The 25,707-nt window shown below is 42.0% G+C and overlaps 2 protein-coding genes and 1 long non-coding RNA gene across 4 annotated transcripts; 1 reads left to right on the forward strand and 2 right to left on the reverse strand.

The window, feature by feature from the left end:
• Nucleotides 1-984: 984 nt before the first annotated feature.
• LOC135520565 (zinc finger protein 70-like) lies at nucleotides 985-4,081 on the reverse strand. Its single transcript, XM_064946215.1, has 2 exons — nucleotides 3,783-4,081; nucleotides 985-2,094 (listed from the first exon to the last, which is right to left on the reverse strand). The coding sequence occupies exons 1-2, from the start codon at nucleotides 3,946-3,948 to the stop codon at nucleotides 1,163-1,165; spliced, it is 1,098 nt and encodes a 365-aa protein (XP_064802287.1). The 5' UTR covers nucleotides 3,949-4,081; the 3' UTR covers nucleotides 985-1,162.
• Nucleotides 4,082-12,101: 8,020 nt separating this feature from the next.
• LOC135522652 (uncharacterized) lies at nucleotides 12,102-20,433 on the forward strand. 2 transcript variants are annotated; one of them, XR_010452712.1, is made up of 4 exons: nucleotides 12,102-12,315; nucleotides 19,472-19,654; nucleotides 19,877-19,999; nucleotides 20,126-20,433. It is a non-coding gene; the product is annotated as an uncharacterized LOC135522652 (long non-coding RNA). The 2 variants fall into 2 exon arrangements; XR_010452711.1 differs by lacking the exon at nucleotides 12,102-12,315 and having other exon boundaries at nucleotides 18,461-19,654.
• On the reverse strand, nucleotides 15,119-18,478 carry LOC135522647 (zinc finger protein 8-like). The gene is made up of 2 exons (XM_064949107.1): nucleotides 18,195-18,478; nucleotides 15,119-16,436 (listed from the first exon to the last, which is right to left on the reverse strand). The coding sequence occupies exons 1-2, from the start codon at nucleotides 18,358-18,360 to the stop codon at nucleotides 15,472-15,474; spliced, it is 1,131 nt and encodes a 376-aa protein (XP_064805179.1). The 5' UTR covers nucleotides 18,361-18,478; the 3' UTR covers nucleotides 15,119-15,471.
• Nucleotides 20,434-25,707: the final 5,274 nt, after the last annotated feature.

The raw sequence follows: 25,707 nt of genomic DNA on the forward strand, positions 1-25,707 counted from the left end.
GTTATTAACACTTCCAACTCATTACCTATTTAAAATGGTGGCCTGCTGGCCCTCCCAGGGTAAGTGTTGGCCATAGCAAGTAGAAAAAAAATCAGCTTTCCTTTCCAAATACCTACCGTGGGGCTAGATTCAATTCATAGCGCAGAAGATCTGCGGAGACCGCATTCATGGTCAATGCTGCATATGTCGGCTTAATCGGAACAGATTGAATTATGGTTATGGCCTGTTACTTTGCTTAGATTTACAGTTAATAAATGGCAAGAGGGGGATAATGCTTTATAAAATATATATAATGTTAACTGACTTGCCTAGTTAAAAGGTTAACATTCTAATGTACAATGACTTCATACCCCAACCAAATCCAGACTACGCTGGGCAAATTGTGCGACGCCCTATGGGACTCCCAATCATAGCTGGATGTGATAGTCTGAATTCGACCCAGGGACTGTAGTGACGCCTCATGCAGTGCCTTAGACCGCTGCGCCACTCAGGAGCCCAGAATGTTTTTGGTCTTTGGTAGTCTTGCTTGCCAGACAGTCATATATGGGGATAGGTTTGAGAGGTTTTTCCCTGGGCTAGAGGATAATGTTCCACCATTTTGAATCCTCAATGTGCAGAGAAAAAAAACACGTTCTCCCTTCCTTTCTTTTCCAAACATCTAAACACAATTTAGCGTAGACTTGTGCTATGTTTGGTGATTTTTAGTGGTTGAAGAGGAACTGACAAATGGGGCTACAGTCCTGTGCCATAAAGGTCCAGACATTGCCCTTAGACATACAGGTCTAGGATCAGTTAACCCTCCACTGGCTCCACAAAGTCTCCTCATAACCATCAGGGGAAACACATCTAACCATAGATTAATCTATAGATTGAAAAATTCTAACGAATGCAAGGACAGTTTCTTGGATTATTCTGGAGACGTTCTAAAACAAACTCTTTTATAGAGACTTTGAACAGCAGACCATGAGTTTACGCTACTGATGGATCAAATCAAACTTTATTTACATAGAACGTTTAGCAAAAGTAAATTCATGACATCTATCTGAAACCCACGGAATGAATGATCCAGAGTTGCTTTTCTAAAGAGTGTTGTCCATCTGACAAGATGCCTTCGTCCTAATTAATTAATTAGTTTCTTTGTAAACTTTCTTTCCTGTGTAAGTCAGTATGTGCAAGTCCGTATATGTTCAGTTAGGTTCCCCTTCCGATTGAAGCTTTTCCCACAGCCACCACAGCTAAATGGTTTCTCTCCTGTGTGAGTCAGTATGTGCCTCATTAGGTCCCCCTTCTGAATGAAGCTTTTCCCACAGTCACCACAGCTAAATGGTTTCTCTCCTGTGTGAATCTTCATATGTCTGGACAGATATCCTTTGAGTTTGAAGGTCTTTCCACAAAAGGGGCAGGTGGAGGGTTTCTCCACGTGACAGAGTCTGATATGGGCCTTCAATTTACAGGTGGAGTTGTACTGTTTTTTGCAGAGGCAGCATTCACTGGGTCTCTTCTTGGCGAGAGTCACATGCTCCTGAAGATCAGCTTTCAGAGCAAACGTTTCACCACAGTCACAGCAGCTGAGAGTATTTCTAGACAAGGTGTTGGGTTTGCAACAGTGTTCCCCCATTGATAGGTTGGGATTCAATGGTGGGCTGGGATGGAATGGTGACAGCAGCCTAAGTCCTACTGGGTCACTGCTTACAGCTGAGCTGTGGCTGTAGGAATCGTTTTGATTATCTGGGGGGTCACAGGGAATGTTGAGACCCTTTAGGTGGGTAAAAGTGACAAAATGTGGGAGATCCACTGGTTTAGAAGCACTCTCTCTGTTCTCCACCGTCTGGGTTTGGGGAAGAGTAAAGGACTGAAGTGGGTTTTCCTGATCACATTTACTTTTCACACAAAGAGGGAATTTGAACACACTATCAGCCTCCTGCCCTTGAAGCTGCTCTTCCTCCTGACAGGTCCAGAGTTCCTCCTGTTCCTCTTTAATCTGTTTGGGTTCTCGGTCCTCCTGCTGCAGACTGGTTCTCCTCTCCTGCTCACAATGCTGCTGCTCAGGGGGAACCTCGTCTTCAGTGACAACAAGAGATAACTGAAGGGACTCTGGAGGGAAGGCGAAGAGGAGCAGAGGTTATCTATACCACATAAATAAAAATGACACTTCATCTCTATGTATATACAGTACCAGTCAAAAGGTTAGACACACCTACTCATTCCAGGGTTTTTATTTTTCATCAAAACTATAAAATAACACTTATTGAATCATGTTACCAAAAAAAAGTATTAAACAAATCAAAATATATAAGCCTTGACAGCTTTGCACACTCTTGGCATTCTCTCAACCAGCTTCATGAGGTAGTCACTTGGAATGCATTTCAATTAACAGATGTGCCTTGTTAAAAGTTAATTGTGGAATTTCTTTCCTTCTTAATGTGTTTGTGACAAGGTAGGGGTGGTATCCAGAATATAACCCTATTTGGTAAAAGACCAAGTCCATATTATGGCAAGAACAGCTCAAATAAGCAAAGAGAAACGACAGTCCATCATTACTTTATGACATGAAGGTCAGTCAATATGGAACATTTCAAGAACTTTGAAAGTTTCTTCAAGTGCCATGACGAAACTGGCTCTCATGAGGTCCGCCACAGGAAAAGAAGACCCAGAGTTACCTCTGCTGCAGAGGATCAGTTCATTCGAGTTACCAGCCTCAGAAATTACAGCCCAAATAAATGCTTCAGAGTTCAAGTAACAGACATATCTTAACGTCAACTGTTCAGAGGAGACTGCGTGAATCAGGCCTTCATGGTCAGATTGCTTCAAAGAAACCATTACTAAAGGATATCAGTAAAGAGAAGAGACTTGCTTTAGCCAAGAAACATGAGCAATGGACATTAAACCGGTGGAAATCTGTCCTTAGGTCTTTACGAGTCCAAATGTGAGACTTTTGGTTCCAACCGCCGTGTCTTTGTGAGACGCATAGTAGGTGAACGGATGATCTCTGCATGTGTGGGACTTATTTAGAATTCGGGGCACACTTAACCAGCATGGCTACCACAGCATTCTACGGCGATACGCCATGCCATCTGGTTTGCGCTTAGTGGGACTATCATTTGTTTTTCAGCAGGACAATAACCCAACACCCCTCCGGGCTGTGTAAGGGCAATTTGACCAAGAAGGAGAGTGATGGAGTGCTGCATCAGATTACCTGCCCTCCACAATCACCCGACCTCAACCCAATTGAGATGGTTTGGGATCAGTTGGACCGCAGATTAAAGGAAAAGCAGCCAACAAGTGCTTAGCATGTGGGAACTCATTCGTGACTGTTGGAAAAGCATTCCAGGTGAAGCTGGTTGAGAGAATGCCTAGAGTGTGCAAAGCTGTCATCAAAGCAAAGGGTGGCAACTTTGAAGAATCTCAAATATAAAATAAATGTTGATTTGTTTAACACTTTTTTGGTTACTACATGATTCCATATGCATTATTTCATCATGTTGATGTCTTCCCTATTATTCTGCAATGTAGAATATAGTAAAATAAAGAAAACCCTTGAATGAGTAGGTGTGTTCAAACTTTTGACTGGTACTGTGTATACATAGATATACACAGAGCGTTTAAACATGCCTGAGTGCGCATACCTATATTCTATTTCATTAGGATTTTAGTGAAACTTTTTCATTATGCACGGTCAATTGTTTTATATATATATTGAATGATGATCACGGTTAGCCTAAACAATTTATCTATTCATCAAGAATAAGTGCAGCTAGATATTTGTAAATCTACATGCGAACCTTTTCTAAATAGGTTTATGTCCGGTGTTATCTGCAGCAGTCTCCGTAGATTATCATTCTCCTCCTGGTACTCGACTACCGTTTTCTCAACTGCCCCGAATATCTCCACAGCAGCCGCTGTTAAACGCTCATTTAAGAACACTTGCAACATCTGTAATGTAGACATTTTCAGTCGACTGAAAGGTGGGTATTAAGCAAGTATGGCCAAATATACTGAATTATCCCCTTTTGTCTGTGGTATGGCTTCGTCCACGAAGAAAAATTGTGACAAAACAAACCCTCTCCCAGTTTTACGTCCGTATTGTCTTCTTCTGTTTCTATCAGTCAGTGGTGAGCCCGTAAACAGATCACACCACCCCCATGTGGATGGATGCTTACAAGAGAATATAATGTTTCTAAACCAACCAGGTCACCTGTGATATAAGTCAGTATTCGACATCAACCCATGTCTGAGGACGTCGGGAGGTGACGTGGAAACCGACCACTAGGGGCAACAGTGAACTCTGTTACCTTCAAGTCGGTTTCGGTTTTGCTAGGGTGTTGTGTATTGGGATGGCAGATGGGCGTAAGCAACTGCCTCTGGTGCCAAAGGTTGCATTAACAAAAATCTCAAAAACAATTTAGCTGGATTCCAAAATGCAATTTTTGGCACCAGTGGCAAATTCTTAGGTAACATTTTCTGCTTCTGGTGCCAAGGGTTGCATGTTCGAATCCAGCAAAGTTGTTTTTGAGATTTTCATTTTAAGTCTATCCCAAACCTTAACCCTTACCTTAAAGAATTCAGAGCTAATGCCTAACCTTAACCTTAAAAATTCAGAATCCATGTCTACGCTTGACCTACTATGACATTTGGAACAACTTCAAAATTTGACATTTGAGAAGATGAACATAAGTGAGACTGAGAACTTGTTGTTCTAAACACTTCTACATTGATGTGGATGCTACCATGATTAAGGATAATCCTGAATGAATCCATGAATAATGTCACAGAAGTACAAATATCACCCCCCCCCAAAAAAAAAAGATAACGCTTACCTCCCCTATTATTGTAATGGTGATAAGTTAGTATGTCTTGGGGGTATGATATTTGTTCATCTAACTTTCTCACCCATCATTATTCAGGACTATTCGTAATCATGGTAGCATCCACATTAACGTAGAAGTGTTTAGTAACATATTATTATTTACAATAAAAGTTACTCTGAATGACCCAATACATTATTTACTATTCATTTCCATTGGGCACAAAATAATCAGAAACACAACCAAATGAAACAGCAAATGCATCCAATGAGTTTGTAGTCTCAAGCTTGATGTAATCATTGCGTGCTGGGTATAGGGGACCAGATAGTAAATCTTTTGATTACTTTAATACACATGTAAGTGAATTTGTCCCAATAATCTTGGTCCCCTAAAATGGTGGAACGATGAAAACAATTGTTGTAATTTCAAAACGGTTCACCTGCTATGGATGGAAATACACTCAAATTATAAATGACAGTGTGCACATTAACCCCATAAGCATTGTATAATTTCAAATCCAAAGTGCTGGAGTACAGACCCAAAACAACAAAGAATGTGTCACTGTCCTAATACTTTTGGAGCTCACTGTAGATCAAGATCAGTCGTCATAGTTGATATTATGAAGCTATTGCTTATGCATTAGACAATACAATGCCTTTGGAAAGTATTCAGACCCCTTGACTTTCTCAACATTTTGTTACGTTACAGCCTATTCTAAAATGTAAAAAATTATAAACTTTTTCCCTCATCAATATACACGCAATACCCCATAATGACAAAGCAAAACCATGTTTTTAGACATTTTTGCTAATAAATAAAAATATATATATAATGAAATATTACATTTACTTAAGTATTCAGACCCTTTACTCAGTGCTTTGTTGATGCACCTTTGGCAGCGATTACAACCTCAAGTCTTCTTGGGAATTATGCTACAAGCTTGGCACAGCTGTATTTGAGGAGTTTCTCCCATTCTTCTCTGCAGATCCTCATAAGCTCTGTCAGGTTGGATGGGGAGCATTGCTGCACAGCTATTTTCAGGTCTCTCCAGAGATGTTCGATCACGTTCAAGTCCGGGATCTGGTTGGACCACTCAAGGACATTCAGAGACTTGTCCCGAAGCCACTCCTGCGTTGTCTTGGCTGTGTGCTTATGGTCGTTGTCCTGTTGGAAGGCGCACCTTCACCCCAGTCTGAGGTCGTGAGTGATCTGGAGCAGGTTTTCGTCAAGGATCTCTATGTACTTTGCTCTGTTCATCTTTGCCTCGATCCTGACAAGTCTCCCAGTCCCTGCCGCTGAAAAACATCCCCACAGCATGATGCTGTCTCCACCATGCTTCACCGTAGGGATGGTGCCAGGTTTCCTCCAGAGGTGACGCTTGGTATTCGAGGCCAAAGAGTTCAGTCTTAATCTTGTTTCTCATGGTCTGAGAGTCTTTAGGTGCCTTTTGGAAAACTGCCTTTTATTGAGGAGTGGCTTCCTTCTGGCCACTTTACCATAAAGGCCTGATTGGTGGTGCTTCAGAAATGGTTGACCTTCCCCAGATCTGTGCCTCGACACAATCCTGTCTCGGCGCTCTACGGACAATTCCTTTGACCTCATGGCTTGATTTTCGCACTGACATGCACTGTCAACTGTGGGACCTTTATACAGACAGGTGTGTGCCTTTCCAAATATTGTCCAATCAATTGCAATTACCACAGGTGGAAACCAATCAAGTTGTAGAAACATCTCAAGGATGATCAATGGAAACAGGATGCACCTGAGCTCAATTTCGAAACTCATAGCAAAGGGTCTGAATACTAATGTAAATACTTTCCGAAGGCATTGTACGTCAGTGCATTATCACTTATCTACCTACAACATATTTGGATTGACAGTAACAACAAAAAAACTTTAAAGCCATTTTTCTCAGTTTCACTGTTTGCGTAGTTATTGCACTTTGCCTTTGTAGGGCAGTAGCCAAAAGTATCCAGCAAAAACTTGACGTTCAGTATCTTCTCTCTCAAGTTGGAACGCAGTTTACCCATAATGTTAGCACCGCAGTGACAAACCAGGTATATAGCTTGAAAACGTACCTCAATCCCGGGATGGTAGGTGTCACTCAGTGGAGGATGGCTCATAATAACGGCTGGAACAGAGCAAATGGAATGGCATCAAACACATGGAAACTATGGGATAATGACATAATTAAGAAGATTGAAATACTGCTTATTTTGAATTGTCCCCAATCACTACCCTGGGACATTGGGATCTTTTTTTAGACCAGAGGAAAATGTGCCTCCTACTGGCCCTCCAACACCACTTCCAGCAGTATCTAATCTCCCATCCAGGGACTGACCAGGACCAATCCCGCTTACCTTCAGAAGCAAGCCAGCAGTGGGATGCAGGGTGGTATGCTGAAATGGCATGTGACTCTCGCCAACAAGAGAACCAGTGAATGCCGACCTCTGCGAAAAACGCTACATCTTCACCTGTAAATTGAAGGCCCATGTCAGACTCTGTCACGCGGAGAAACCCTGCAACTGCCCCTTTTGTGGAAAGACCTTCAAACACAAAGGACATCTGTCCAGACATATGAGGATTCACACAGGAGAGAAACCATTTGGCTGTGTTGACCGTGGGAAAAACTTCAATCGGGAAGGGGAACCAAAGGAGGCATTTACTGACTCACACAGGAGAGAAACCATTTAGCTGTGGTGACTGTGGGAAAAGCTTCAATTGGAAGGGGAACCTGAACTTGCACATACTGACTCACACAGGAGCGAACGTCCACAAAGAAAGAAACAAATAGAGAAAACAGAATGAAAACAAAAAGAGGAAACAAATTAGGACAAAGACATCTTGTTAGAAGATGGGCAACACACTTTGGAAAAGCAAGGCAACTCTGGATCATTCATTCTCTGAGTTTCAGATAAATAGACGTCATGAATTTACTTTTGTAAAACGTTCCATGGGTATCTGCCAGCATGCTAGTAACGCTTCAGTGATACACATAAAGTTTGATTTGATCTAACAGTACAGAGTAGTTAAACTCACAGGTCTGATGTTTTCACATCATTATAAACTGGAATTCCTGCTAGTTTGTTTAGGAATGTCTCCAGAATAGTCTGACTTATGTTATTGATACATAAAACATGTATTCTGCAATAAAATGTGTCCTTGCATTTGTCCACTAATATTGGTTAAATGTTTTGTCTTAATGTTGCTAATTTATGATATTGATGTAATCTTGTATATTACATTTTTAAATACTGTTAATACAATGTATTTGGTAGGCCCATTGTGTGTGTCCCTTTTATATACAGACCAAAATCCCACTAATTTACCATGCCTGCTTCTTTTTGCCTGCTTTTTCGAATATCTGAAAGAGGTAGGTGGTACAAAAAAAAAGGAAAAATTAAACCCACATAAAGACTTAGCTCTATTAAATCCGTATGACGGGAATTGAGCGTTACAGCGTGATCGAACTTTAAAGGCAATGTTCCTGCGTTAGCAGAGACTCCATTCATGGTAAACGCTGCTTAAGTGGGCTCAATCAGAAACAACCTTCAAAATTGTACTTCGGGATTGTGGCCTTCATCTACTTCCCCGGAGTCAGATGAACTAGTGGATACCATTTTTATGTCTCTGTTAGAGGTAATTACAGATAGTTTCGCGAACCAAAGCTAACTAGCATTAGCGCAATGACTGCAAGTCTATGGGTATCTGCTAGCATGCTCGTAACGCTTCAGTGATACACAGCATCTCCATATGGATGGAGTTTTACTTCAAGCTCCAGAATTAGATAACTTCATTTGGGGAAACAGTTTTAATTAGTAATAGGATGATCTTTTTTTGCATGAACTGAATTGAAAGACGATGCATTTTAACACAGGCGACTCTTGACAACTGCAACGGCTTGGGACTGATGTGAAAACATGCATTTAAAAAGAGAATGCGCTTATCGGGAGCAATTACAAGGGGTGTCACTGAAATGTGACTGGACAAACGCTGTTGTGCACTTAGAACAGAGTTTACACTCACACAAAGTGCACTTATCAGGAATCGACTTTAAATCATTACTTCCATAAAGAATCAAACAATATCCTGAATGAGCAGCATTATGTCAAAATGTATGACAAAAAGACAGATGGAAGGAGATATTTTCTGGAAAGTGTAAACATTTTTAACGTATCAATAACATCAGCCAGACCATTCTCTCATCACCCTGAGAGACATTCCAAAACAAACAACCAGATATTCCTGTTGGTAATCACGTGAAAACATCAACAGACTTTCAACAGCAGACCAGTGAGATTCACATAATACGGCATACTACTGTTTGATCATTACCTCACCCTTCACATAAAAATGAGACTTTATTTACAAAGAATATTCTGTTAAAAGTAAATTCATCACACATCCATTTATCTTAAGAGAACAGCATGAACGGTCCAGAGGTGGTTTGCTCAGGCCGTTGTCCTCGTCCTGCTTTTTAAATTCCCATCTGTTGATAGAATATATTTGTCCTATTTCATTTTCTTTCCGTTTTCATCCTGTTTTCTTTCTTCCTTCCTTTGTGGACCTTATTACATTTACATTTAACATTTAAGTCATTTAGCAGACGCTCTTATCCAGAGCGACTTACAAATTGGTGAATTCACCTTCTGACATCCAGTGGAACAGCCACTTTACAATAGTGCATCTAAATCATTAAGGGGGGGGGGGGGGGTGGGGTGGTGAGAAGGATTACTTATCCTATCCTAGGTATTCCTTGAACATGCTTATCCACATGTTTCCCTAGATAAGCCTTATGAGTGAATCTTTTACCACAGACTAAGCAGCCATGTTGTTTCTCTCCTGTGTGAGTCAGTATATGTCTCATTACGTCCCCCTTCTGAATGAAGCTTTTCCCACAGTCACCACAGCTAAATGGTTTCTCTCCTGTGTGAGTCGGTATATGTCTCATTACGTCCCACCTTCTGAATGAAGCTTTTCCCACAGTCACCACAGCTAAATGGTTTCTCTCCTGTGTGAATCATCATGTGCCTGAAAATATTTGAAGGTCTTGCACAAAAGGGGAAGGTGCAGAGTTTCTCCATGTGACGGATTTGGACATGGGCCTTCAATTTACAGGTGGAGTTGTTGCTTTTTTTTTGCAGACGCTGGATCTCTTCTTGGCGAGAGTCACATGCCCCTGCAGGTCAGCTTTCAGAGCAAACATTTCACCACAGTCGGGGCAGCCGTACGTTTTTCTAGACATGATGCTGGTTTTGGAGCGGTGTTCCCCAACGGTAGGCTGCTGTCAAGTCCTAACTGGGTCGCTGCTTACAGCTGAGCTGTGGCTGAAGGCATTGTTTTGTTTATCTGGATAGTCACAGGAAGTGTCTAGACTCTTCAGACAGGTCACAGTACCTCCTGATCACATTCACTTTTCACACAGGGAGTAGTGAATATGGAGTGTTTGATATCAAAGAGTCCTTGAAGCTGCTCTTCCTCCTGACTGGCCTAGACCTCCTCCGCTTCCTCTTTAATCTCTGTGGGCTCTGGGTCCTCCTTCGCCAGACAGGGGCTCCACTGCTGCTCATCAGGATCCTCTTTTTCAGAGACAGTGAGAGGGAGCTGCAGGGAGTCTGGAGGGCAGGAGCAGTCTTTAAACATCAGTGTCGATACAAACTGAAGTCAGTGAATTGAAGAAGTAAGCTGAAATTGTCATTTAAAAAATGTTAAACTAGAATCTAAAAAGTATTTTCAATTACTATTTTCAATAAACTAAACATAAAAAGCTATTTGTTTTTCAACATTTTTCCATCATGAATTATACATTCAATCTCACTTCCTGTTTTTTTTTTGTGACAGGCAAGGTTTTTATTCATTCACAGTAAAAAAATGTAAAACAACTTCTTAAAATTGTTTAGATTATGATCACTGTTAGCCTAAACAGTTTATTAATTGAGTAGAACTCTATATAACTGTATATCCAGTACCAGTCAAAGGTTTGGACACACCTACTAATTTGTACTATTTTCTACATTGTGGAATAGTAAAGACATCAAAACTATGAAATAACATATTTGGAATCATGTAGTAACCAAAAGTGTTAAACAAGTCAAAATATATTTTAGATTCTTCAAAGTAGCCACCCTTTGCCTTGATGACAGCTTCGCACACTCTTGGTATTCTCCCAACCAGCTTCACTTGGAATCCTTTTCCAACAGTCTTGAAGGGGGGGCTAAGTAGACCAGAGACAGCCATTACTGCATTGGGGGGCTAAGTAGACCAGAGACAGCCATTACTGCATTGGTGCCTACGGGAGAGCCGAAGGATTTGTTTGTATATTACAGATTTCCCCCACACACAGTCATTTGGGCCTAATTTTATGAGAAACCAAGTGTGTTCTGCACATTATGAGCCCAAAATGTTCAGTTCGTAGATTAGAAGAAACATTAATGTTTGAGGTCTGTGCAATTTCTCAAAGTGACCTGAAGCAGTCAAGGACAGCTCATGTGAGAAAGCATGCTAATGCGAGAGGGGGATAGCCCACTTACACAGACCAGAGCATTTACCTTCTTTTTTTTTAATGGGAATGTTTAATTCATTCAGTATCTCTGGCTTCCACCATTTTAAAGTAGTGGGGATTCCTATGGGTTGGGAGTGATCTGCCAATGATCAGAACGTTGTCTTCTTCAAATTGGGTGCTATGGTTTGTTAATGTCTTTAAGCTATATCAAAGCAATCTAGTGACAACAAATTAATAACATAATTTGGTTCAGGACTCCAACACTGCAGGTGGCAGTTAATCATCAATATTAGCTTCAGATTTTTTTCAAACGCTAAAGAAAAACCCAATTGACTACATTAAAATGTAGATAGCCTCAATGATGCTGCTCGCGCTGTCACAGACACCCTAATGGCACAAATACAAAGTTTAGACGTCTTTCCATCTCTATATTTAGGTACAAACCTATTCTACTTAGTTTTATATCCGGTGTGATCCTCTTATCTTGATACTACACTACTGTTTTCTCAACTGCCCCGAAAACCTCAACAGCAGCTCATTTAAAGAACACTTGCAACAACTGTAGTTTAGACATTTTTAGTTGTTGTTTAGTCAACCGAGAGTTGGGTATTCAGCTAGCACACTAGCTTCGTAAATGAGGAAAGAATGCTGGTAAATGAACAAACCAGAAAATCCAGTTTGTCTTGTATTTGTATCAGCGAGGGCGAGTCCATTTTCAGTCAAATGAAAGTTGTGTTTTCAGTTAACTTAGTTTTAGTGATGTGTCGTTGGCGAACAAAACCTCTTTGTGAACGTCGGGAATCGCATACTGTACTGTTAGTCTTTGCGCTCCAGACATAGAGGGGTGGAGCTCAGTGTTGCCAACTCCTCAGTAAGGAAAGTAGCAGCTATCTGCTGTCCTAAAAGTCGTTAAATGACATCATCACCTAATTTAGATAATTGGCCATGTGCATGTAATTGTGATGGATGCTGTAGGAGAGAGGAATAGCATCGTGGGAGAGACAAAAAGTGAGTAAAAAACACCCTAAATATGTTTAGAACTAAAAATGAACTTTCTTCTGTGGATTTTTTTAATGTCACAATTCCAACCCTTCTCCTTAATCCGGGTTTGGGACCGGCAAAAGTGACACAAAAGACACACTCTGGCTGAGTTACTTATTTTTTTATTTTATTTTTGTGTTTTTTTTCGTTTAATTTTCTTCATTTGGTTTGGTTTTTAACCTTATGGTCCACTTAGGAGCCTACAAGTCACAGTAAAACATGAACATTTTTAACCATAACATTTTTCTTTTGTATACAATCTACATTAACAATCTAAATGGATCAAAAAGAGACAATAGAAAAAAATCTGTCAGTGCAATGTGAGAAAATTATGGTAACTAGTCTGGCCCTAATTCAGTTTTTTAAAATAATATTATTATTATTATTATTATTATTAGTATGTAAACCAGGGTGGGATCAGCCAGTGGCGGCTTCCCGCATGTGTGATTCATTTGCAGTCTGGACGAGAAGGGGTGAACATCTCCTGCTCTGACTGCAGCTGGAGGGAGGACTGGGACTGGTAAGGGGGTGGGGTAGAGTACAGTCCTACAGATTATTGTTTTTTTTTTATTGAGATAATACAAAAAAATGTTAGTGGGGTGAGGTCGCAAGAAATTCTTTGGGGAAAAAAAGGGGATCCCCAGAAATTCTCATGGAAAAATGGGGTCGCCGCTGAAAAAGTTTGATTCACACTGGTTTAGACTGAGGGTTGCCTCCCACAGTTTACCATGAGGGGATTTGATTAAGATGGCCAGGGTTGCATTGGCTATGGCCCGTCACATGATAGGTGTGCCCTGCAAAAATGTCTCTTTTTCCCATGGCAAAATAGAATTGTATTAAATAACATTTTCTCTCCAACCCATGGCAAAATGTGTAGAACTGCAGAAAATGTGCTTTCAAACGGCACCTTTTTCTCTATTCCCAAATTGTGTAGACATGCAGGAAATTAACTTTAAAAGTGAGATTTATCTCTCTGCTGTCAAGAGGTGAGGGCCCGGCCCTCCAACCAAATCTAGCTTCCTCACTCTTTCTCTCTAGTCTTGAGGCTGGATTATGAGACCGTACAAGTTTACTCGTACTATTAAGACACACTATACTTGAGTCGCAATCATGACTAGTTGTGTTACTTAGCCCTATGTCATAGCAACGAATCCCATGGCATCTAGACACTTACCATTATGACCAGCCATGTTACAGAATTGTGACATTTTATGAGGTTTTTCATAATTGCATTATCGTGTCATAATGTAAAATCAGCTATACCACATTTAGGTGTTTTGTTGGCATTAACAGTAGAGGCTAAATAATCAATCTTTTTACTCTTAACAATTACCATTACTTCACATTGTGGTTTCGGATAGATTCTTATACACCCACAAACTATAAGGCTACACCTTGAATGCTTAAAGTAATGTCTCCATCAACACATATAAATCTACCAATATATAATAGAATTAGGTATTGGGAAGGTGCTGGCTCATTTGTTTTGCCCCCGCTACATATGGCTGTATCGGTCCGCTACTACATATGGCTGTATCGGTCCGCTACTACATGTGGCTGTATCGGGCCGCTGCTACATGTGGCTGTATCGGGCCGCTGCTACATGTGGCTGTATCGGTCGGCTGCTACATGTGGCTGTATCGGGCCACTGCTACATGTGGCTGTATCGGGCCGCTGCTACATGTGGCTGTATCGGGCCGCTGCTACATGTGGCTGTATCGGTCGGCTGCTACATGTGGCTGTATCGGGCCACTGCTACATGTGGCTGTATCGGGCCGCTGCTACATGTGGCTGTATCGGGCCGCTGCTACATGTGGCTGTATCGGGCCGCTATATTCTAAACAGAAAAGGTTTCTGGAGTATCCTGAAGGGGAACCCCTATAAGGTCTTCAAATAACCCCTTTTAATGGATCCTCAAATAACCTTTTGAAGAACCGTTTGGGGTACATTTAACTACCCGCCCCCTTCCCGTTATTCTTATTAACAAATAACACTCTTAACAATAACACAATATTTTTTTGTTCTCAGAATAAAAAAAATTGAAATATGAGGTGAACTCCCAGCAGAAATCCTCCGACCTGTTGATGTTAATGGGTTGATGTTCTCCGTATCCATAGCCACAATGATTTTGCAGTGCATGGTGCTCAAACAGGTTTCCTGTTATATTCATCAGAGGTGTAGGGAGGGTGAAAAATAGTAATTATTACAGATGATTAACAAAACATGCACCCGACCGTATTCATACCTGTTTTAGTGGTGAATGTGAGTGAAAAAAAACTGTTTTGTTAATGGTTTTCATACATATACCTTGTCCATAATGTAGAGGCCTATGGTATATTTGTCGACGAGGTAAAGACGGTAAATGGGATCTGCATAACATTCCAATACCAATTGGCATATCTTTGTTGATTCATATCCATTGAATTGTGTCCATTTTCTGTTTTTAGAAAGATAGATGGTGTCATCATAAAACGTGCTGCAGACGTGTGCTGTGTTTGGTGATGTAGTGATTCAACAGGAATAGACAAGAAAGTAGGGTATGTCCACACTCCGGGGCCATAAAGGTCCAGACATGACCTCAGACATACAGGTCTAGGATCAGCTTACTCTCCCCTGACCATAGATCTGTTTGTAATTGCCTACCATATGTATGAACATTAACAGTATATAAGAAATATATATATATATATATATATTCGCACACACACACACAATTAAATCAATATCATAAATGAAGCGAAACAATACAAAATGTATCAAAAATAATATTGGACATATGCAAGGACACATTTTCTGGAAGTATTCGTTTTAATGTATCAATAGCATCTGTCAGACTATTCTGGAGACATTCCAAAACAAACTAGCAGGAATTCCGCTTAATAATGACATGAAAACACCAAGAGACTTAACAGCAGACCTGTGAGTTGAACTACTCTGTACTGTTCGATCAAATCAAACTTTATTGTTCATAGAACGTTTTACAATAGTAAATTCATGCCATCTATTTACCTGAAACCCAGAGAATGAATGATCCAGAGAGTTGCTTTGCATTTCCAAAGTGTTGTACATCTTCTAACAAGATGTCTTTGTCCTAATTAATTTCCTTTGTCATTCTGTTTTTCTTTATTTGTTTCTTTCTTTGTGGACATTCGTTCCTGTGTGAGTCAGAAAGTGCAAGTTCAGGTTCCCTTTCCGATTGAAGCTTTTCCCACAGTCACCACAGCTAAATGGTTTCTCTCCTGTGTGAGTCAGTATGTGCCTCCTTAGGTCCCCCTTCTGAATGAAGCTTTTCCCACAGTCACCACAGCTAAATGGTTTCTCGCCTGTGTGAATCCTCATGTGCCTGGAAAGATGTCCTTTGAGTTTGAAGGTCTTTCCACAAAAGGGGCAGGTGGAGGGTTTCTCCACGTGACAGAGTCTGATATGGGCCTTCAATTTACAGGTGGAGTTGTAGAGTTTTTGGCAGAGGTGGCATTCGCTGGGTCTCTTCTTGGCGAGAGTCACATGCTCCTGAAGGTCAGCTTTCAGAGCAAACGTTTCACCACAGTCACAGCAGCTGAGAGTATTTCTAGACACGGTGTTGGGTTTGCAACAGTGTTCCCCCATTGATGGGATGGGATTCAATGGTGGGCTGGGATGGAATGGTGACAGCAGCCTAAGTCCTACTGGGTCACTGCTTACAGCTGAGCTGTGGCTGTAGGAATCGTTTTGATTATCTGCAGGGTCACAGGGAATGTCGAGACCCTTTAGGTGGGTAAAAGTGACAAAATGTGGGAGATCCACTGGTTTAGAGGTACTCTCTCTGTTCTCCACCGTCTGGGTTTGGGGAAGGGGAAAGGGCTGAAGTGGGTTTTCCTGATCACATTTACTTTTCACACAAAGAGGAGGGAATTTGAAAACTATGACGTCAGCCTCCTGCCCTTGAAGCTGCTCTTCCTCCTGACAGGTCCAGAGTTCCTCCTGTTCCTCTTTAATCTGTTTGGGTTCTCGGCCCTCCTGCTGCAGACTGGTTCTCCACTCCTGCTCACAATGCTGCTGCTCAGGTGGAACCTCGTCTTCAGAGACAGCAACAGATAACCGAAGGGACTCTTGAGGGAAGGCGAAGAGAAGCAGAGGTTATCTATACCATATAATTAAAAACACTTAATCTCAATAAGATATACAGTACCAGTCAAAAGTTTGGACACACCAACTACTCATTTTGACTATTTTCTACATTGTAGAATAATAGTGAAGACATCAAAACTATAAAATAACACATGGAATCATGTAGTAACCAACAAAAATTGTTAAACAAATCCAAATATATTTTATTTGAGATTATTCAAGTAGCCACCCTTTGCCTTGACAACTTTGCACACTCTTGGCATTCTCTCAACCAGCTTCATGAGGTAGTCACTTGGAATGCATTTCAATTAACAGATGTGCCTGTTACATTTGTGGAATTTCTTTCCTTCTTAATGAGTTTCAGCCAATCAGTTGTTGTGACAAGGTAAGGGTGGTATACAGAAGATAGCCCTATTTGGTAAAAGACCAAGTCCAAATTATGGCAAGAACAGGTCAAATAAGCAAAGAGAAATGACAGTCCATCATTAATTTAAGACATGAAGGTCAGTCAATCTGGAATATTTGAAGAACTTTGAAAGTTTCTTCAAGTGCAGTCGCAAAAACCCTCAAGCGCTATGATGAAACTGGCTCTAATGAGGACCGCCACAGGAAAGGAACACCCAGAGTTACCTCTGCTGCAGAGGATAAGTTCATTAGAGCTAATTGCACCTCAGAAATTACAGCCCAAATAAATGCTTCACAGAGTTCAAGTAACAGACACATCCCAACATCAACTGTTCAGAGGAGACTGCGTGAACCAGGCCTTCGTGGTCAAATTGCTGCAAAGAAACTACTACTAAAGGACGCCAATAATAATAAGACTTGCTTGGGCCAAGAAACATGAGCAATGGACTTTAGACCAGTGGAAACTTTTTTGGGTTCCAACCACCATGTCTTTGTGAGACGCAGAGTAGGTGAACGGATGATCTCAGCATGTCTGGTTCCCACCCTGAAGCATGGGGGTGTGATGGTGCTTTGCTGATGACACTGTCAGTGATTTATTTAGAATTCAATGCACATTTAACCCATATGGCTACTACAACTTTCTGCAGTGATACACCATCCCATCTGGTTTGCGCTTAGTGGGACTATCATTTGTTTTTCAACAGGACAACGACACAAAACACACCCCCAGGCTGTGTAAGGGCTTGTTGACCAAGAAGGAGAGTGATGGAGTGCTGCATTCGATGACCTGGCCTCCACAAACACACAATCTCAACCCAATTGAGATGGTTTGGGATGAGTTGGACCGCAGAGTGAAGGAAAAGCAGTCAACAAGTGTTCCGCATATGTGGGAACTCCTTCAAGACTGTTGGAAAAGCATTCCTCGTGAAGCTGGTTGAGAGAATGCCAAGAGTGTGAAACGCTGTCATCAAGAATCTAAAACATATTTAGATTTAACACTTTTTGTTACTAAATGATTCCATATGTGTTATTTCTTAGTTTTGATGTCTTCACTATTATTCTACAATGTAGAAAATAGTACAAATAATGAAAAACTCATGAATGAGTTGGAGTCCAAACCTTTGACTGGTACTGTATATAACCAACTTTTAGACATCCCGGTGTACGCATACCGAGCGATATGCTATTTCAATAATCTCTTCGTGACAAACTTTTTCATCGTGCACGATAAACGTTACCTTGAACTATTTATTAAATGGTGATCACTGTTAGCCTAAACGTAGCTGTTCATAAAACATTATTGTAGTTAGATATTTATAGATCTACATGCGAACCTTTTCTACATAGTTTTATGTCCGGTGTATTCCGCAGCAGTCTCCGTAGCCGATCATTCTCTTCCTGGTACTCGACTACCGTTTTCTCAACTGCCCCGAAAATCTCCAAAGCAGCCGCCGTTAAACGCTCATTTAAGAACACATGCAACATCTGTAATGTAGACATTTTCAGGTGATTATTCAACTAGTATGGCAACTACACTGATAACTAACCCCTTTAATAGGTGGTATGGCTTTGTCCACAAACAAAACAAACCCTCTCCCAGTTTTACTTCCGCATTGTCTGCTTCTGCTTGTATCAGTCGGCGGTGAGCCCGTAAACAGATCACAGCATCCCCATGTGGATGGATGTTTACTAGAAGGTACACAGACAAGAGTTTCCAATCAGTCTTTGGTTCAGACAAGTAATAATGGAAAGAAATTATATTACAAGTGGGGAAACAGTTATAATAACGAATACGGTCAGCTATGTTCATTTTTTGCATGAACTGAACTGAAAGACAACATATTGTAACACGGCTTGGGAGGGACTGGTGTGATAGTGTGCGCAATGAACCAGAGAATGCAGTTATGAGCAATTATAAAGAGTGTTATTGAAAATCACTGTAATACACTTGAAACAGAGTTTGCACTTATCAGGAGTGAAGTGTATATCACTACTTTCCAATAAATTCTAACACAATTTTATTTTTTACCTTTATTTAACCGGGCAAGTCAGTTAAGAACAAATTCTTATTTTCAATGACGGCCTGGGAACAGTGGGTTAACTGCCTGTTCAGGGGCAGAACGACAGATTTGTACCTTGTCAGCTCGGGGGTTTGAACTTGCAACCTTCCGGTTACTAGTCCAACGCTCTAACCACTAGGCTACCCTGCCGCCCCCATCATTAATGCGCAGCATTACAGTTTTTCCCAAGTATTAACACACTAAAATTGGAACTTGAAACGCAGTCACCGAAACCTTAAACTCATGTACCAAATCCCTAAACCAAGTCTGCAAAATTGCAAGCACAATTCGCTCTTTTACACTCCGTTTTCAATTCTATATCACACTTTTTGCAAAACACTACACACAGTTCTCTAAATTAGGTACAACATTACAAATGAAAATCTATTTTGTTCCCTTTGGAAAGCAACGCCAATCACAATGCCAAACTCTATACACCAATTGGCAACACCCACTCCTCACTGGTGTAAACACCAGTTGCTGAGTTGTTCGCTTAGAAATCAGAGCTTTAGCGCTATAAAAGGCCACAGATGAGCTCTTCTGTTTTGGAGGAAAATGGAAGTCAATGGTGAAGCAAGAGCTAGAGGTGAAGGAGTGAGAGGAAGAGGAGAACGAGGAAGGACCGTTGTCTCAGATGAGATCAGGGCCACATTGGTTGACCGGGCAGAGAGGCTGGGCAGAGAGCTCCGCTACACAGTTGCATCTATCATCCGTACATTCAGAAATGACAACCGGTAAGTTACCTACCATCTACACTATGCCAGTAGGCCTATGTTACTCAGTGATTGTTGGCCAATGTTAAAGTAATGTCATTTCATATAGAAAGACACCGGCTGTTCACACCAGAACAGGAGACTGCTATTGTGAACATGGTGGTGGCAAACGATACCATTCGACTAGGAGAAATCCAGAACCACATAATTGCAGACAACACAATATTCAATAACATTCACCAGGTGGGCTTGTCTACATTGGACCGTGTATTACAGCACAACCGAATCCGGTTGAAACGGGTCTACAGGGGGCCATTTGAGCGACACTCAGAGAGGGTTAAGGAACAGCGCTATGGATATGTGCAAGTTAGTACTATACTGTGAATTTACTATCATATCAGCACTGTATAGACACATTACAGTACTGTAATCCAGTGTATTGTGCCTCACCATATTGACTGCACTAGGTCTGTCACATATTGTCTGTTTCAGAGTCTTGGAGCTGGATCCTGCTGCAATTCAACACGTTTATATGTACATTGATGAGGCTAACTTCAACCTAGCCAAAAGACAGGGATGGAACATTATTGGCCACCGTGCCATTGTGAATGTCCCTGGACAGCATGGAGGGAATATCACCATGTGTGCAGCCGTTAGCCAGCAAGGCATCCTCCATCACCATGCCAACCTTGGTCCCTACAACACCGCCCTTCTCATTACATTCCTGGACACACTACAAGGCATCCTCCATCACCATGCCAACCTTGGTCCCTACAACACCGCCCTTCTCATTACATTCCTGGACAGGCATCCTCCATCACCATGCCAACCTTGGGCATCATTACATTCCTGGATCATCCTCCATCACCATGCCAACCTTGGTCCCTACAACACCGCCCTTCTCATTACATTCCTGGACACACTACATGGCATCCTCATTCCAGCCGAGCAGAGGGGTGGACCAGAGCAGCCCAGGTATGTTGTCATCTGGGACAAAGTGAGTTTCCACCGGGCTGCTCTGGTCCGCAACTGGTTGATCGACCACCCACAATTTGTCCTATACCTCCCACCATATTCCCCATTCCTAAACCCAATTGGAGAGATTTTTCGGCATGGTGATGGAAGGTGTATGACCGCCATCCCCTCACCCGCATGCCTCTTCTCCAGGCAATGGAGGATGCATGAGGTGAAGTTGATGTGTGGGGGCTTTCGGTGGCTGGATCCGTCACTCCAGATGATTCTTTCCCTGCTGTTTAGCCAGGGAGAACATCGCTTGTGATGAGGTGCTGTGGCCAGACCAAAAAATGATGCAGTATAATGTCTTTGTTCTTACATTTACATGTGTTTTTTGTGTTTCGAGTTTTGAAAGAATGAGCCTATTTTATTTTTGTACAGAAAACCCTTTATCTTACTGAATGTTTTTCCTGGTTTTCTCCTGTTGGGTATGGAAAGTGTTACATACAAAACACAAGTGATCAAAAATACTGCATTTTGGAAATAAATTACAATGTTTTTGGTACTGTATTGCGTTTGTATGTTTATGTATATTTGAGTAGTATACATTGTTACAGTAATCTTTTACAACAGCTACAGTGTAACACTGAAAAGGCATAAACCAACTGCTGGATATTCATAGTAGTGTTGAGCACATCAGTGTGTTGGTTGGTAGACAGATCTACTCATATGACGTGTTTCATTTTGATGCTAAAAAGAAGCATTTTGGAAAGAGAACAGTTTTGAATGCAGTGTTTGCTTTTGCTAGATTTGTATTTTTGGGGGGAAATGGGCCAAAGCCTCAGAAAACGTGGAAACCTGTAAGACGAAATTGAAATCTCTGACAAATGGAAGGAGATATATATATATATTTTTTTAATGTATCAATAACATCAGTCGGACCATCACCCTGGTACATCCCCATTGGTAGTGGAGGCTTGCTCTGTAAAATGAAATATCAACTACATGTAAAAACTAGTACGCAATCATATAATACACTCAAAGTTCAAATACAGTTACAATGCTCTGATTTAAAATGACAGTGGATAGTTGACACCATCTCCTGCGCAGCGGCACTCTTTGCCACCCATCCGTTGAGAGTCTGATCCCGCGCAATCTGTGGAAAAAGATGATAGGAATGAGAATCAATCTTTAACCATCTATCACTCAACCATTTCCGAATTACAAACCCTTTGTGTCCTGTGTATTGTGTTTGTATTATTCTACAAATGTTTCTTGACAGGATATGAAGATTTGTTGGCATCGTTGTGGTCCTTCTTATGCCCGAAGCCAAGCCAACCCTCTCTGCTGTTCTTGGACTTAACATCCAGGGGTGGCACTGTTGGTGGCAGAAGGACTTTCAGTCACGTGGCTGGTCTTCTATTCCTGGCCCAGGACGTACACACAGTGCATTCGGAAAGTATTCAGACCCCGTGACTTTTTCCACATTTTGTTAAATCAAATGTTATTGGTCACATACACATGGTTAGCAGATGTTATTGGTCAGATACACATGGTTAGCAGATGTTATTGGTCACGTACACATGGTTAGCACGTTATTGCGAGTGTTTGCAAAATGCTTATGCTCCTGGATCCGACGGTGCAGCAGTATCTAACAGGTAATATCTAACAATTCCACAGCAAAACCTAAAATCTAATAAATTCCACAACGAAACCGAATAACACAATATAGTAAAGGAATGGGATGAGAATATATAAGTATAAAATATATGGATGAGCAGTGACAGAGCGGCTAAGAGGCAATAGATAGTAAATAATAGATAGTGAAGGATACAGTATATGCATATGAGATGAGTAATGCGAGATATGTAATTATTAAAGTGACTAGTGTTCCATTTATTCAAGTGGCCAATGATATCAAGTCTGCAGGTAGGCAGCCACCTCTCTGTGCTAGTGGTGACTGTTTAACAATACGATGGCCTTGAGATTGAAAAACAGCTTCTATCTCTCTGTCCCAGCTTTGATGCACCTGTACTGACCTCGCCTTCTGGATGATAGTGGGGTGAACAGGCAGTGGCTCGGGTGGTTGTTGTCCTAGATAAAAAAAAATTGTGACATCGGGTGTTGTAGGTGTCCTGGAGGGCAGGTAAATTTGCCCCCGGCGATGCCTCTGGAGAGCACTGCGGTTGTGGGCGGTGCAGTTGCCATACCAGGCGGTGATACAGCTCAACAGGATGCTCTCAATTGTGCACCTGTAAAAGTTAGTGAGGGTTTTCAGTGACAAGCCACATTCTTTCAGCCTCCAGAGGTTGAAGAGGCGCTGTTGCACCTTTTTCACCACACTGTCTGTGTGCGTGGACCATTTCAGTTTGTCGGTAATATGTACACAGAGGAACTTAAAACTTTCCAACTTCTCCACTGCTGTCCCGTCGATGTGGATGCGGAGTGCTCCCTTTGCTGTTTCCTGAAGTCCACGATGTCTGAAGTCCATGTTTTGCTGTCATGGAGTGAGAGGTTATATTCCTGACTCCACACCCCGAGGGCCCTCACCTCCTCCCTGTAGGCCGTCTCGTCGTTGTTGGTAATCAAGCCTACCACTGTAGTGTTGTCTGCAAACTTGATGATTGAGTTGTAGGCGTGCATGGCCACGCGGTCGTGTGTGTACAGGGAGTACAGAAGGGGGCTGAGCACACACCCTTGTTGTCCCCCAGTGTTGAGGGTCAGCGGAGTGGAGATGTTGTTTCCTACCTTCACCACCTAGGGGTGGCCTGTCAGGAAGTCCAGGACCCAATTGCACAGGGCGGGATTGAGACCTAGGGTCTCAAGCTTAATGATGAGTTTGGAGGGTACTATGGTGTTGAATGCTGAGCTGTAGTCAATGAACAGCATTCTTACATAGGTATTCCTCTCGTCCAGATGGGATAGGGCAGAGTGCAGTGCATCGTCTGTGGACCTATTGGGGTGGTAAGCAAATTGGAGTGGGTCTAGGGTGACAGGTAGGGTGGAGGTGATATGATCCTTGACTAGTCTCTCAAAGCACTTCATGATGACGGAAGTGAGGGCTACGGGGCAATAGTCATTAAGTTCAGTTACCTTAGCTTTCTTGGGAACAGGAACAATGGTGGACATCTTAAAGCATGTGGGGACAGCAGACTGGGATAGGGAGAGATTGAATATGTCTGTAAACACTCCAGCCAGCTGGTCTGCACATGCTGTGAGGACACGGCTGGGGATGCCGTCTGGGCCAGCAGCCTTGCGAGGGTTAACACGTTTAAAGGTTTTCCTCACGGAGAAGGAGAGCCCTTAGACATCAAATTACATTTCATTAGTCACATGCGCCGAATACAACAGGTGACCTTACAGTGAAATGCTTACTTATGTGCCTCTAACCAACAATTGAGTTAAAAATAATAATAAGAAGAATACGAATAAGAAATAAAAAGTAACAAGTAATTAAAGAGCAGTAGTAAAATAACATTAGCGAGACTATATACAGGGGGTACAGGTACAGAGTCAATGTGTGGGAGCACCAGTTAGTCAAGGTAATTGAGGAAATATGTACATGTAGGTAGAGTTATTAAAGTGAGTAGATGATAACAACAGAGAGTAGCAGCGGTGTAAATAAGAGGGGGGGGGGGCAATGCAAATAGTCTGGGTAGCCATTTGATTAGATATTCAGGGGTCTTATGGCTTGGGGGTAGAAGTTGTTTTAGAAGCCTATTGGAGCTTGACTTGGCGCTCCGGTACCGCTTGCCGTATGGTAGCAAAGAGAACAGTCTATAACTAGGGTGGCTGGAGTCTAACAATTTTTAGGGCCTTCAGCTACTGTGGTAGCGGCCGTGTCAATGGCACTGCATTGTCCTCAAAGCCTGTAAAGAGGTTGTTCAATTTATCTGGGAGCAAGGCGTCGATGTCCGTGTCGGGCTGATTTTCTTTTTTTTCCGTGATTGTCTGCCACATACGTCTTGTGTTTGAGCCACTCCACTTTGTCTCTATACTGCCACTTTGCTTGTTTGATTGCCTTATGGAGGGAATAACTACACTGTTTGTATTCGGCCATGTTTCCAGTCGCCTTGCCATGATTAAATGTGGTGGCACTTGCTTTCAGTTTTGCGCGAATGCTGCCATCAATCCACAGTTTCTGGTTAGGGAAGGTTTTAATAGTCCCAGTGGGTACAACATCTCCTATACATCTCCTCCTATCAAGAATACCATCTTGGACCTGGTTAGTCTCCCGCTACCACTGTATTGCCACCAATGGATTTTTGAGGATTTTTCTTGAGGAAACTTACATCCAACTCATTGTTCCTTGATGCAGTAAAAAGCCTCCTTTTATCGGGAAAGAATGATAGCTTGAAGCCCTTAACTCTCTCTTCTCCCAACACATTGACCAGCTCTCTCTCTCACCAGATCCCTGAGAAAGCAGATGATGATCGGTTTACGCGGCAGTTTTTTTAACCTGTATTGAACTAGGCAAGTCAGTTAAGATGAAATTCTTACTTACAATGACAGCCCACCGGGGAAAAGTGGGTTTAGGGGGAGAATGGCAGATTTTTACTGTCAGCTTGGGGATTTGTCAGCTTGGGGTTACTGGCCCAACGCTCTAACCACTAGGCTACCTGATTCTCGCGTGTTATTGGTGCTAGAGAACCGTGGAGTCGTTGAAGCTCAGCTTAGTCCAGATCCACCACCAGAGCCTCCAAGATAATTTGACTCACACATTCCCTCTGCTTGCTATCCTCCAGACCCTCCACGACCCCGAAGTCTTGAATTGAGGCGCCCTGTCTCGGTTAGCTTGCACCCTTCTGTGGAGATCCTCAGACAGTTTGGTCGTCTTCCAGCGTTGATATCCAACCCTCTGCCTCATCTAGCCTCTGTAATATGACCGATAAATCTTCTTGCATATCCATCTGAGATTGCTTGACCTGAGAAACTTCCGATTCAAGAAATGGGACTCTACCCATTTCTTCCATGGCCTTCAGTAGGGATGGCCGACAACGAGCTGGCTTCTATGTTCTGCCCTGCCAGATATAAGAAGAAGCAGGCTTTGTAAATTAGTGAGATTTCAGTCTGTGTATGAAAGTGATCAGAATCTTGATATAGGCTTATGGAATTAGGGG

Source organism: Oncorhynchus masou, chromosome 4 (genome assembly GCF_036934945.1).
Source record: "Oncorhynchus masou masou isolate Uvic2021 chromosome 4, UVic_Omas_1.1, whole genome shotgun sequence".
In the NCBI taxonomy this organism is placed as follows: Eukaryota; Metazoa; Chordata; class Actinopteri; order Salmoniformes; family Salmonidae; genus Oncorhynchus; species Oncorhynchus masou.